The following is a 14,309-nucleotide window of genomic DNA, read 5'->3' on the forward strand; positions in this document are numbered from 1 at the left end:
GCCATCCCCCAATTAATGGTTACAATAGAAAACGCCTTTAAAAACATTTTTCATAGAAAAGCAGAATTGTGTAGACGGAAGATTTAGGCACATTTTAAGATTCTCCATTTTTCATTGTCACAAATAAAATGGAAAAAGGGTAAAACGTTTGGCGCTCAAACGCGAAGTTGCTAAATTTTTGTGGGACACGCTGGTAATTCAGTTTTTGGGAAAAGTGAAAAAAAAGAAAAAAAAAAGATAAAATATGCAGTATACAATTAAGAGATTTAAAAAAAGAAAAAGGAGTTTTCCACTTGTAGAATTGAAGAAAAAGGAAATTTCCACGTGTAGAATTGAAGAAAAAGGAGTTTTCCACGTGTAGAATTGAAGAAATAGGAAAATTTCCACGTGTAGAATTGAAGAAAAAGGAAATTTCCATGCGTGGAACTAAAAAAAATTAAAAAGATAATGTCCGCAAAGGTACAATAAATATATACATATATATATGTACACAAATACATGCTCGCAGAAATTTCGGGGAAAATTACCCATTTGTAGAAAGAGGATCACTGAAAACTTTTTTTTTTTTTTTTTTTTTTTAAAAAAAAGCAAATTGAAAATTATGTATATTCATGAAGTTATAGAACTATTGCGTAAAATGCAGGAAAGATAAGTGCATTTTGTTTTGAAAAAACACAAAATAAAAAAAAAAAAATATAAAAAAATAAAAAAAAATTGACATTTTTGTCCCACTCTGATGTGATATACTATAAAAAGTGTAAAAATTTTTGTGTCACAACCATGATACCAATTTTTGTTATTTTATCATATGTACCAATCTACATATGATCATTTGTGACTAATCTTATATGAACTATTTGGTTGATAAATTCCAAGTGAAAATCGGATCATATGCATAAACATTCATATTATCACGCAAATTTGACAAAAGAAGAAAGAAAAAAAGAAAAAAAAAGAGGAAAAACAAACATTTCTAGAATTTTGCATTTCTCCCTCACGTAGCTCGCTTTTACAACTTTTTTTAAATTTTCATTTTCATGCGGATTTGGTAATCCGAATAGAGAAATGAAAAAGGGTGTGTCATTTCGAGGGATATGCAGTCAATTCGAAAACAGGGCTTAGCAAAAAAGACGTCACAAAGAGGGCTTAGCAAAAAAGACGTCACAAAGAGGGCTTAGCAAAAAAGACGGCACAAAAAGGGCTTAGCAAAAAAGACGGCACGAAAAAGATTTAACAAAATAAACTGAACAAAATAAACTGCACCAAGAGAAGAACCGAGGTGGTGCTGATAATGGTGCTTGGTAGACACGAACCACATTATGATGTTAGTGTGCTATATAGAAGACAAGGCATAGAGAAAACAAAACACAAATCGTAAAGGTAAGAGACTGGTATGCAGACACAAGAATTAAATTATACTGAGGCGAAAAAAAAAAAAAAAAAAAAAGAGAGTGAGAGAGAGAGATAGACGAATGGAAAAGTGGAAGAATAGTAATGGAACCAAAGAGAAAAGGAAAGAAGCTGCTCTATTGGATTCTCGGAGCATTAGGACCAAGTTACTGTCTGTATCATAGAAGCAGAAGGAAAAACGAATTTGAACACATCAGAAATAATGACGATATAGAAAAAATAAAAAAGTTAAAAATAAATAATGCACTCTCTTATATACCATTAATTATATTACACATATATGATAATTATATTTACCAAAATAGAATACTTAAAAATATTTATGTCAAGTATAAGTTGAAGACAAAACAAAAAAGTCATCATGACAGAGGGACTAAATGGGGAGAAAGTGAACAAAAATGTAATTATGATTTTATTATGTATAATGAAAAAAATCTATTCAATAAATTATATTTTTACGAACTGGTTTTGGATAGAAGTATTAAGTATGCTGTCATTTCACCACAGTTAAGTTTACACATTCTTCGTCAACTATCTCAATATTTTGTCAATTTAAATACCAGGCTTTATAATGAGAAGGAATTTAAAGAACATAGAAGAAAAGAACGTAGATATAATATCAGACGTTTGTTGGCACACTGGATAATGCGTATTATTTGGGGAGGAGAATTACCACATGAAATGAACACTGAGAGATTAAATGAATTGGGAGGCTCATACATGAGAGTGTATAAGAGGACTACTTCAAATGAATTAACAAACGAGACATGTATTGGAAAAATCAATCAAAAGAATACACATGAGAATAGACAGAACATGGTAAGAGGCAGAGGAAACATATATGAAAAGTATGGAATACACAAATATGAGAAGATAAATGATGACATCCTAAGTGGTAGTAAAATACGTCTCCGTCAGCATGACCAAATAAGCATCAATTTTTTACATCTACTCAATCAAGCATATGATAATGTAAATAGAATTTGTCTGAACACGAATACAAACATTTATGTGAATTTCTACATGATTAATATATTGAAGTATATATGCTATAAGAATTATCGCCAAATTCTTTTGAACAATTCACATTTTGAGACTTTAAATGGAATGAGTAGAAAAAGAAATTTCATTGATTATTTATGCACCTTTTTCACTGGGAATAACGACACTGAGAGAGGGTGCACTGCTGTGGGTGACGAAGATAGATACCTGTTTTGTGTTGACACTGCGGGTAGTGCCCATGCGAATGTGCAGAAGAAGGAGCAGAAGAAGGAGCAGAAGAAGGAGCAGAAGAAGGAGCAGATGAAGAAACAGATGAAGAAACAGATGAAGAAACAGATGAATGACCAAACGAATAGCCAAACTGGTAACCATGCAGATAAGGAGAGAACCCCAATCCAGAAGGAGCTCCACGTCGGGGAGGAAAAGAAAAAAACGAATTCGCTTATCCCACCAAATTTTCTCAATTCAAAGAAATATGTGAAGAGAGGAAAAACGATGGACACGGAACAGCAAAGTACAAATGAGAGCAGCAATTATTACATAAAAAGGGACGCAACAGATGACACAAAAATGACAACAAAGAGGAGAGAAACTACTACGAGTTGTGAGAATAACAAGGAGAGGGCGAATGGAAAACAAACTTACTTGTATGATCATGGAGAAAATAAGAACCATATGGAAAAAGACATAAAAATTTTAAACGATCTATATCTAGTATTGTACTTACGTCTATTATTTGAATGTTCGATTAAACTTTTAAGTATTAAAAAAAATTTATACTTATTAGAAAAAAAAGAAAAATTTGAAAAGGAAAATAAAATAATATATATGAACACAGCAGATGCGATAAACAATTTGAAGCTAAATTTTCTGAAAAGGGTTCGAAAAAATGAAGACAAAAAGAAGCTAAGTTTTTTCTTTCGTCCATATAGTAGTAGTACCAGACCAAAGGAAGGATTGCCTGGCCCTACATTAGAGAATCCATGGAGGAAGAATCAATTTAAGCATTCTTATGGAGAAAATGGTAGAGATTCGATTCCAAGCTCGCCGGTTAAGAGAGGTGAAAACAGTTTGAAGTTCAGTGCAGAATTGGACCCGGCTAGAGGCAGATGTAGTGGCAAAAGCAGTGACAAAAGCAATGGCAGAGGAAGAGGCTTCCGCTTTGGCTTTGGCTTCATCACTAAATGGAAAAGCAAAGCACGTGGACACAAGGAACGAGTTACAAATTATATGGATGATAAACTGTTTAGGGTAAAGAGAATGATAAATTACTACATTGTTAACTTTGACGAAGCCATAACGAACAAGTATTATAAAATAATTCACGAAAAAAATGTAAAAAAAATAAACAATCACTTGAACAAATCCAGAGAAAAGGATATAGATATAAAAAAATTCCATGATATTTATTCATCCATGGTGGGAAATTTAAATAGTATACTCTCCTTTGCATACACTGTTGATACTCGAAATGAAGCATATCACATTTTGATGCTCTACAGTAATCAAGTTTTTTATAGGTATAATTACCTGAATGAAAATGACAATATGTTATATAAAAATGGGGTCCGTCGATACTTGCACCGTTTGGAAGATATGATATTGTCGCATAAATACCAGGATAAGAGATCATCAGATCATATACAAAAGAACTCGAGTAAAGAATCCATCAATCAATTTTACTACAAAAATGATATCCACCTTTTACTTTTTCTACACAGTCAAAGAATAAAAAAGTGTCTAGAGATATTTACGTACATATATAATAAAAACCATTTTAACAAAAATTACTATTTAAATTATTTATTTCATAAGTTAAATTTTTTGATTTTTTCCAAAAAATATTCCTCACACTTTTTGATAAATATTGCATACCTAGCTTACCATAATTGGTTTTCTTGCTTTTCTTTAGTTTACTTTTTATGTGCCTATACATATGTTACTTTTTTCTTGATTTATCAGTCTACTACCTTTTCGTCTGTTCATTCCTTTGACATATTTTCTGATCCAAGCATGTCATTCTATTTTTTTAAGTTGTATAGCAGCGTTTGCACCATGTGTCGATATTTGTATATACTGCAATAGTTAAGTGCAAAAAGTGGGCTCGGCTCGTGTGAACCATGGAAATGTCTAAAAATAGAACCCACTTGGCAAAAGAGGGTTCGTTAATTAACATATTCAAATCTGAAGAGAGGGGATGATCGATCTGTGTACTCTGGGCCGATTCAACACTTCGTCTGACACTGGGGGCATGATATTACCTTCTCTGGAAATTCCTTTGCTCCGCCTGACAAGGTAGGGAAGTTTGGAAGTGGTGAAGTAGGGACGTGATGACGTAGGGACGTGATGACGTAGGGACATGGTGAAGTAGGGACGTGATGACGTAGGGACGTGATGACGTAGGGACGTGATGAAGTAGGGACGTGATGACGTAGGGACGTGATGAAGTAGGGACGTGATGAAGTAGGGACGTGATGAAGTAGGGACGTGATGAAGTAGGGAAATGGTGAAGTAGGGAAATGGTGAACGCGTGCATATGCACACGGAGACAAAAAACAATCATGAGCTCGAAAAGGCGGCTAAAATGAAGCAATTTTTTGTATGTGCTGTGGCATAACGTACTTGTGTTGAAAATATGATAATTACATTTTCGGCACTTGAAATCGTAATAATTTCCTGTAAAGTTTGGAGGTAAAACGGGATAATGCACATACGGGTGCATGTGTAAATGTGCCTATCGGGGTGGTTCATGCATATATATATATATATATATATATATATATATATATATAGTGCCACTTTATGTTTTCACATAGGACATGCGTAGACACAAAGTTATCATTTGCAGTGCTGAAAAATCGTCTCTATATATAGTCACGTCTGATGTCACTTAGGGGGATATGTGAGAAAATGGAGCTCCAATTTACGACTCCAATTTACCACTCCAATTTGCCACTCCAATTTGTCACTCCAATTTGTCACTCCAATTTGTCACTCCAATTTGTCACTCCAATTTGTCACTCCAATTTGCAGCTTCACTTTTCTGCTCCAGGTCCTACTTCCATGCCAGAGAGTGGATTCCATCTGTTGAGTAGTGGATCCTTGTGATTGTTCCTCGTGTCGAGGAGGATCTTCCATTTCGAAACCAGTGCTGGAAGATGCAGTTCCATACATGTGCTGATTCTGATGGAATACAGAATTGTCTACGTCCGGAGATACAACTATTTTATATCCATATTTCAAAACATCCAGAACAGTTTTTTCATTTTTATTTATAGGATATTTTTCATTAATAATATCATACTGATATTTAAATTTCAAGTATTCAATCTTTTGAAGGTAATAAAGCATTTTTTTTCTCAGACGTTCATACAACACGTCGTTGGTTAGGTGGAATTGCACATCTTCTTTGTTATCTTCATGCAATTTGCGTAATTTGAAATTTGTTATTTCATCATTCTGGAGGCACGATTTTACAGCTCCTTTAGAAATCCATCCATGGGAATTCTCCTCAAATGAGTTTTCTCCATGTGCAACTCCACCAATCTCGTTTTGCTTATTTTCAAGGCGCACATTTTTAAGGAACATTTTAAAATTCAAATCGGCTTGCTCCACAAATTCATTAGAAAATTGTTCCATTGTCATATTGTTATCTCTTATATATTCGTGTATATATTTGTCTACCCTTTTTTGGATCGACTCAATGTCTTCTTCTCCCTCTTCTCCCTCTTCTTCCCCTTCTTCCATTTCTCCCTCTTTTAGTCCTACCTCCTCTTGACCTTGTTCATGTTCATGTTTTCCCATGCCTTCTTCGCTGTGGTTCTTACCTTTGACATCTGCCTCGTTTATTTTCAAATCAGAATAGTTTTCATCAAAATAGAACAAGTGCTGATTCGGTTCTAGATGTTCAATTATGGATTCATTAAATGATTGTATCTCTTCATAAGTTTTCTTCAGTTCCATCAAATTTTCATTGTCCTCGGCTTCTGCACTTGGAGAGGTACCACTGTCAGAATCACATTGGAGGTTGTTCCCTCCTCTGTCATTACTACTTTCTCTTAAATATTCTACCATATCAGTACCTTGAAATTCTCTTCCTTTTTCAGTTGTCAATTTTTTATTAAAGATATTTTTTACTTCCCCATAATCATAACTGAAATAAGCATCTTCCTTTTCATATAGATCTACTTTGTTTAATGCATCTCTTAAATGAAACTGAATTTTTTTTTGTTCGCAAAAAAGTTTATATCTTTCAACTTTTCTTCTTATAAGATCATTCACAAATTGCTCGTAAATTTTTTCTGTTAAAAGAAAAAAAAAAAAAAAAAAAAAAAAAAAAAAAGGAGAGTGGGGAATGCCACACTTGTCTGTGTGTGTTGTCAAAAAAAAAAAATAGGTGTTCAGAAACTTTCTTTTTCTTTTTTTTCTTTTTTTTCCTTTTTTACATTTCATTCATTTGACCGTCTCATGTCCACCATGAAGAAACAAAAAAATGCATTCAAATGTGGTGGGTAATAAGGAGGGGAAAAAAAAAAAAAAAATTATCACAGTTTAATAATCTCGTTCACTAACTTTTAATGCTGCAGATGACCTCCATTAGTTTCTGTTTGCATCTGAAAAAGTCAATAATGTGCATCATAGAAAAGAGCTGCAAAAAGGAAAGTAGTTAGGTGCCTTTACATATAAGTATATATGTATAAGTAGATACGTATATATATGTATACTTATGTATATGTATACTTATGTATATATGCATATGCACGTGTGCACTCTTTTTTGGGTGGTGCAAGCGTGGTAGAGTCTTTTCTTCAAAAAAAAAATTACCGAGACATTTTCATCCTTCAAAAAGAAAATATGGAGACCTAGGAAATTTTCTGCTTGTTTTCGATCCTTCACTTCGTTGCTTATCTCATTCATCAAGGAGCAGATCTGAGGAGCGACAAGTGATTGTGGATGCAGTGCTGTATTGGTGCAATGCTGTATCGGTACAATGCTGAAGCAAAGACAAGGGGAGGCTGATGGCCAGGGCACTGCTGGGGAGAGGAAGAAACACTTACCTGATCCTTGCTCACTTTGAAATGCTGAATGAGGTAGGAACAAGAGTTTATCACTTTAAAGTTGATGGTTGAATGCACGACATGAAGTAGAATCTTTTTCATGATTCCTGGTTCCAAAATTTTTTTATCTGAGTGAAGTTGAATCACTTGCTTCACTTTTGTTATGTCACTTAAGTTTGAGGTGATGTTCTCGCAGAATTTCTTCAAAAAGGGAGTTAAAAAAAAAAAAAAAAAAAACACAAAAAAAATTATATATATGTATATATATTTACGCATGCTTGTACATATGCCCACGTGCATGCTCCTTTATGTGCAAGATTTGTCTGTGGTTCGTGTGTAATCCCCGCGCTTTCACTTCAGTGTGCTATGTATGATCCCCTACACACGCATACACAGATGCAGAAGCAGATACATGCACAGATGCAGAAGCAGATACATGCACAAATGCAGAAGCAGATACATGCACAGATGCAGAAGCAGATACATGCACAAATGCAGAAGCAGATACATGCACAGATGCAGAAGCAGATACATGCACAGATGCAGAAGCAGATTCATGCACAGATGCAGAAGCAGATTCATGCACAGATGCAGAAGCAGATTCATGCACAGACGCATATGGTCGAGGTTCCACTCATCCATCTAACCTCATCGTGGGAACTTTTGAAGAAGCCAAAGAAATCGAATCCATTTTTGAACCTCCCCCAAAGATAAACAGCACTTGCCTTTTTCCTAAAAGTGGAATAATGCAACGCTTGAATTTTTTCCTCGTTTAGGTTTCCCCTTCGCAAGTTAAGTTTGAACAGGACCCCATTTGGCGAGACCCCGTTTGGAGAGACTCTGTTTGGAGAGACCCCGTTTGGAGAGACCCCGTTTGGAGAGACCCCGTTTGATAATTTCCCTGCCTTTTTGGCTCTGTTCATACAAAAGGTAAAATTTGATCCCCTTGCTGTCTGATTCAAAAATAAACGATTGTCACGAATAAGACGACATTTATATGTGCAATTTACTCCATTCTGCATAAAGAGGTACACGAAAAAAATCACCAAATTAGATATGTGCATCTTAGTTGTAACATTGTGGTGTCACGTCAGTGCATTTTAGAAAAAAGATGGGAGAGAAACAAATGAAATTGCAAACATGTGATTGACAATTAGCAAGAAGGAGCGCCATCACACTTCACACAAAAATCATTAAACAGGGTTCAAGTATGGTGACAACAGTGAGCTGAGTTGTCACCAAATGTTTTCTTTAGTAGAATACATTGAAGATTACGAAGAGGGAAAAATAAAATGAAAAATATTACACAACTAGCATCAGAATAGCAAATTAATCAGAAGTAAAATAAGTCGGGAAGAAAACAAAAAATGGCAAAATAATGCAGTAAAAAATGGCAAAATAATGGAGTAAAAAATGGCAAAATAATGGAGTAAAAAATGGCAAAATAATGGAGTAAAAAATGGCAAAATAATGGAGTAAAAAATGAGAAAATAATGGAGTAAAAAATGAGAAAATAATGGAGTAAAAAATGGCAAAATGGTAGAACAAAAAAAATTAAAAAAAAATAAAATAATTTGAGGAACATCCTGTCCCCCCATTTCCAATTTTTATCACTTGTTTAAACCCGGGCCAGCGACCATGCCCGACTGACAGAAAAACAAATGAAGCCAACATTTATATCACCTTTTGTATATTTCGAAAAAATAGGCTTATACATGTGTATATATATGTATATGCAAAAAAAAAAAAAAAAAAGAATGTTTTCATTTCCACATATTTTTTCTGTGGCTTATTAAGAGAAAAGATTGTGTAGCCACTAAGATATTTTTTTATTTCACATTTTGTATTTACCTCCTATCTGTTTTTGTGATCATTTGTGTTGTCCCATCAATTTGCTATTATTTTACACAATGTGAAAAAGTTGTGATATTTATATATTATCCTCCCATCCTTTTCTGTGTGTCTCTTTTTTTTTTTTTTTAACTCTCTTCATCTCTCAATCGAATAATGTTCATTATCATTCCACTCACTTTACTGTATATCTCGTTAAGAAATATCGAAATAGTCCATTCCAAAATCGACTTACCTGTTTTACCTTACATAATAACACACAATTCTTATAACGCCAAATATGCTGTAGCTAAAAGGAAAAAACGAGTGAGAGCCAGGAATAGAATTATAAAATTTGAAGATGGTAAAATAGAATTGGACAAATAAGAAGAAAAGGAGGAGGGGAAGAAAAAAAAAAAAAAAAAAAAAAAAAAAAAAAAAAAAAAATGTTCCACAACGAAGACACATACTTGTTGTGGTTATGTGCATGTGTATATTCTGTTGACAATGTTACAATGAGTATGTAAAATGAGCAGTGGAGGAGTATTAGTCTTAAGATTACTTCTACATACAGATTCACTGCTTTTTTTTTTTTTTTTGTTTTTGTTTAGCTTTTTAACTTTATACATTTTTACGCCCATTTTTACGCCTATTTTTATGCATACTTTTATGCATATTTTTATTTTACAATTTTTTTTCGTCCTCCTTCCCCACCTCTCCCCCTCCCAACACAGTTGTCACCCAAAAAGACATTTCTAACATAAACTTAGTCGTGTTAGCCCTCATGGAATTCCAAGTATGAACAAATTTTCTTTTCACATTAGTTCTTCAGCTGTATTACATACATTAAATAGACACATGTAATGGTATACTTTTATTCTCGCCCCTTAGCTTTTATCCCCATAAATTATTTTTTTCCACCGTTCACTTAACTTTTTTTTTTTTTTTTTTGTCACTCGAAGAAAAAACACAACAATCTGTTCGTCCCAGAGAACTACATTCTGAAATCGGAGGAAAACGAAAGTGAGCATGTATAAAAAATAGGAAAGATCATAACAAAAGAAAAACTTGAAGTTTTGTTAGCTTCTCCACTGTGCATACGCCTCTCTAACTCACTTCTTCATCGGCTTCTCCACTCGACAGATTTAAAAAACTTCAAGCTATGGAAGAAATTACAAGAATTTAAAAATGAAAAGAGCGAAAAGAAAAAAAAGTACATTTACATTGTATTAAAAAAGATGAATTTTCCGTTGGCTGACTTATTTAGTAAGTAAACGAGTCCAGGTAGCTCCTGCGAAGGAAAATTCCCTTCCCAGGTGCCAGTGCCTCATTGTGAACTTAGCACATCGAAATTGTGATGGACACCAAGATAGAGAGAGACAAATGCACACGCTTCCCTCTCTCCCCATCCTACATACATTCTCGTGTTCATGTTCATTCTCATTCTCATGTTCATTTTTTTTTTTTTTTTTTTTTTTTTTTTCTGCAGGTCCAGAAGAAATAGAAGACTTCGAAAAGGGAGAATCAGAAATAACAACCATGTCTAATTTGTCAAGTACACAAAATTTTTGTGTGTGCCAATAGGGAAGAAGTGCAACCAAACATATGAAGCACGAGAGACAGTGAAATCTTTATTGGTTTGCATTTCTCCGCTTATGCATGTAAACTATATCTTCTCTTTATGCAATCATCTAATTATCTGACATTCTTTTTTTTTTTTTTTTTTTTCTCTTCCTCCTCTACCCATACCCATAGCTGAGGAAAATGTTCATTATGATTATGATGAAAGACAAGAAGTCCGAAAGGAACTTTTCTCTCCATATATCAAAAGTACAAAGGGTACGTATCCAGATGAGTTCTTTTCTGGGTTGTGAAATGGAATGAAATATTTAATTAAAAAAAATCATCTCTAGATGTCTCTTTTTTTTTTTTTTTTTTTTTTTTTTTTTTTTTTTCGTCTCCATTTCTCTTACCCCTTTTCGTAGAAAAAGAGAACGAAAACGTGAAGGATTTTCTGGCATCATACAAGTTCATACCAAAAATAACTCAACAGGTATGAAAAAAAAAAAAAAAAAAAAAAATGAAAGGAGGAAAAGAGGACAGAAGGGAGAAACTCCTTATTTTTTTTTCTAACGCCCATATCACCTTTACCCTCTGAGTGCAACACTTGGAATAGAATATAACTCTTGTTTATAATAAGCAATGTTTCAGCATACATTAATTAATTGAGTATGTATGTCTAAATATACTGAACCGATATATGTATGTACATATATATATGTATTTATATGCTGAAAGAAAATTTCTGTACCCCTTTTGGATAAACCTTTCTTTTACATAACCAATGAACAATAGAATGTTCTTCCAAGATATTCAAATAAAGCCATAAGGAAAAAGGGAATCCTAAAACAAATACTGATGAATCTAAAAAAAGATCAAATATTCAATTTCAATTATAATTATTATTATGATCACATTTACAACAACATGAACGACAAGGATGTTGATGATTACATTGACTTCATTATGAAATATAAGAGGACCCATGGGGTAGAATATGACATTTTTATTAATAGGAAATTGCCTCTTTCGAATGGTATATCTTGAAAATTCTTTCATGAGATAATTCTCCTGTACCTTCGTAGAGCATATTTCACTTGCAAGTTGAGACAGACACATATATGTTCTTGTTCCATTTCCAAACAAATATTCACATCAATTTTTTAGAGATAAACTCAAAAGAAAAAAAATTCATGTTGTATACGAGGAAGGAAACGGAAGGTGCCCATTCATATGATTTCGATAAATGGTATGACTTTTTTTTTATTTTTTTATTATTTTTTTTTATTTTTTATTTTTATTTTTTTTTTTTATTTTATTTTTTTATTTTATTTTTTTTTTATTTTCTTCTTCTCTCCTTCCCATGTCAATCGTCATCTCCACTTCTTCACACTTTTGTGCAGGTCCTTTGCTGACTTCATTGAAGCTCTTGTATTTTTTAATGTAGGACAATGAAATAACAGAAGATGCACGTGCATTTTTTTGTTCAAATGAGGATTAGCTGAAAATTGGATTTTAAAGCAATTGTCTTTTTTTTTTTTTTTTTTTTTTTAAGGATTTGTATTTAGATTTAAACAAAGAGAGATACGAAGAATTTAGGACTAGCCAAGGAAATCAGAAATTGGACATCATTGATTTCAATGTGGTAGACCCCTCATTCGTTGTTCCAAGTGGGTTTTTGCCATTTTCACGCTTAAATTTGTGGCTAAATTTGTAGCCAGATGTATAGCCAGATGTATAGCCAGATGTATAGCCAGATGTATAGCTAGATGTATAGCCAGATGCATGTGATTCCTTTCTCATCTATGCGCTTATTTACCACCGACCACTTTCTTCCTTTCTTCTTTTCCAATTCAAAGGCGATGATACGTGGCCTGCTGATTGGCATGGTATGCCCTTAGGTAAGAAGCACAGTTGTATATCACAAAAATTGGGAAAAAAATATATACATACATATATATATATATATATATATATATATAAGAAAGAACAACTAGTTGAAGAATAAGCAGTTTTCATGCATATGCATTCCATTTCTCGGCCACACCACCTCCGTATGCACACTTTTCAATCGTTGAAGGCATGTACATAAACCAAATAAGGATGGGTGATATAGATGGAAAGTTTCACTTCATCAGAAGAAAAATTTTAGATTTTCTGTTATTCGATTTTAAATCAGCAGAGTATGAACACAAGTATTTGAATTTCACATGGAGAAAATTGTACTTTGGATTGGCATGGTGAATCAACACGTACATAAAAATTAGTGTGTGCTTGTGTGTATTCCTACTTTTTGTTGTTGTTTTATACTTTTCTTCAAAAATTTCCCTTATCTTGAATTTCTGTTCCTTTTTGTACTCTGCTCTTTAAGCCATTTCTCTGACCTATTTCTCTTACATATTTTCCATATTTCCACCAATTTTGCGCCATTTTTGCACCATTTTTGCACCATTTTTGCACGATTATTTTTCACCCCACTTGTATCCTCTTCACTAGGTTCATCCACACGAGAGGCCACCCAATAGTTATAAAGCCAATGGATCGAATTCAGTTTGATACATTTTCCATGGATTTTTGTAAACCTGAAGAAATCCAAGTTAGAGGAAAAAGAATAGCACACCTCATTATAGATGTGAAGCTCATGACAGATGTGAAATAAAAACATGTAGAATGTTTTTTTTTGTATTTTTTATTATTTTTAATAAATCGAATAAGAACTTCTTAAAACATTCATCCAATTGTATGAACATATTTGTACAAAAGTTCTTTCCATGTTTAGAATCCCTCTACTTCATTTTTCACATTTCTTTTTTTTTTTTTTTTTTTTTTTCTTCTTCCTCCTCCTCCTCTTCCCTCTTTTACTCATCACTAACCTGAAGGGACTGCGCCTAGGGTTCTTAATAATTCAAGCACAATCTCACGAGAAGATGTTTTGGTATGTATCAATTGAAATGCACTTGAATCCAATCGAATGCTCATGTGTGAGAAATCATTGAGTGCACACTATTACATTTTTGTCTTTTTTTTTTTTTTTTTTTTTTTTTTTTTTTTTTTTTTAGGAATAAATTTAGGGATATTTGTTTTTTAAAGGTTAAAATTCAACCAATTTTTTTGGAATTTTTCATTTTTTTTTTTTTTTTTTTTTTTTTTTTTTTTTTTTATTTTTTTTTTCTTTGGTTTTTTTTTTTTTTTTTTTTCTTAATTTTTTTTTTTTTTTTTTTTTTTTTTTTTTTTTTTTTTTTTTCTTTCTATGTACATTTTTTTTACCCTATGTGTATTTTTTTTTTTTTTTCCTCACAAAATGATGCCCATTTTCTTACAGGCCTAGAAATCAACATTAGGAGTGCGGATGAATTGATTTTCTAAGTTTGACGGGGGCACTTTTTTACTTTTAAAAATTGGACATTCTTTTTTACATTCACCACTTTACATCCTGTACTCATTACTTTG

At 32.9% G+C, this 14,309-nt stretch overlaps 3 protein-coding genes across 3 annotated transcripts; 2 read left to right on the forward strand and 1 right to left on the reverse strand.

Moving 5' to 3' along the window:
* Positions 1 to 1,494: 1,494 nt before the first annotated feature.
* On the forward strand, positions 1,495 to 4,497 carry PGO_082510 (hypothetical protein, conserved; the record flags this gene model as incomplete). Its single annotated transcript, XM_028687473.1, has 1 exon — positions 1,495 to 4,497. The coding sequence occupies one exon, from the start codon at positions 1,495 to 1,497 to the stop codon at positions 4,495 to 4,497; it is 3,003 nt and encodes a 1,000-aa protein (XP_028543274.1).
* Positions 4,498 to 4,637: 140 nt separating this feature from the next.
* PGO_082520 (hypothetical protein, conserved) lies at positions 4,638 to 8,533 on the reverse strand (the record flags this gene model as incomplete). Its single annotated transcript, XM_028687474.1, has 7 exons — positions 4,638 to 4,699; positions 5,035 to 5,088; positions 5,421 to 6,713; positions 6,985 to 7,060; positions 7,237 to 7,341; positions 7,470 to 7,670; positions 8,084 to 8,533. 7 exons carry the CDS (start codon positions 8,531 to 8,533, stop codon positions 4,638 to 4,640), a joined length of 2,241 nt encoding a protein of 746 aa, XP_028543275.1.
* Positions 8,534 to 9,476: 943 nt separating this feature from the next.
* Positions 9,477 to 14,225, forward strand: PGO_082530 (fusion protein; the record flags this gene model as incomplete). Its single annotated transcript, XM_028687475.1, has 17 exons — positions 9,477 to 9,663; positions 10,034 to 10,095; positions 10,262 to 10,322; positions 10,443 to 10,565; positions 10,789 to 10,854; positions 11,055 to 11,138; positions 11,285 to 11,352; positions 11,655 to 11,895; positions 12,027 to 12,108; positions 12,263 to 12,302; positions 12,415 to 12,529; positions 12,719 to 12,760; positions 12,940 to 13,099; positions 13,356 to 13,455; positions 13,739 to 13,794; positions 13,919 to 13,938; positions 14,182 to 14,225. 17 exons carry the CDS (start codon positions 9,477 to 9,479, stop codon positions 14,223 to 14,225), a joined length of 1,551 nt encoding a protein of 516 aa, XP_028543276.1.
* Between the last annotated feature and the right edge of the window lie 84 nt (positions 14,226 to 14,309).

The sequence above is a fragment of the Plasmodium gonderi genome, assembly GCF_002157705.1.
Source record: "Plasmodium gonderi DNA, contig: Chr08, whole genome shotgun sequence".
Lineage (NCBI taxonomy): Eukaryota > Apicomplexa > Aconoidasida > Haemosporida > Plasmodiidae > Plasmodium > Plasmodium gonderi.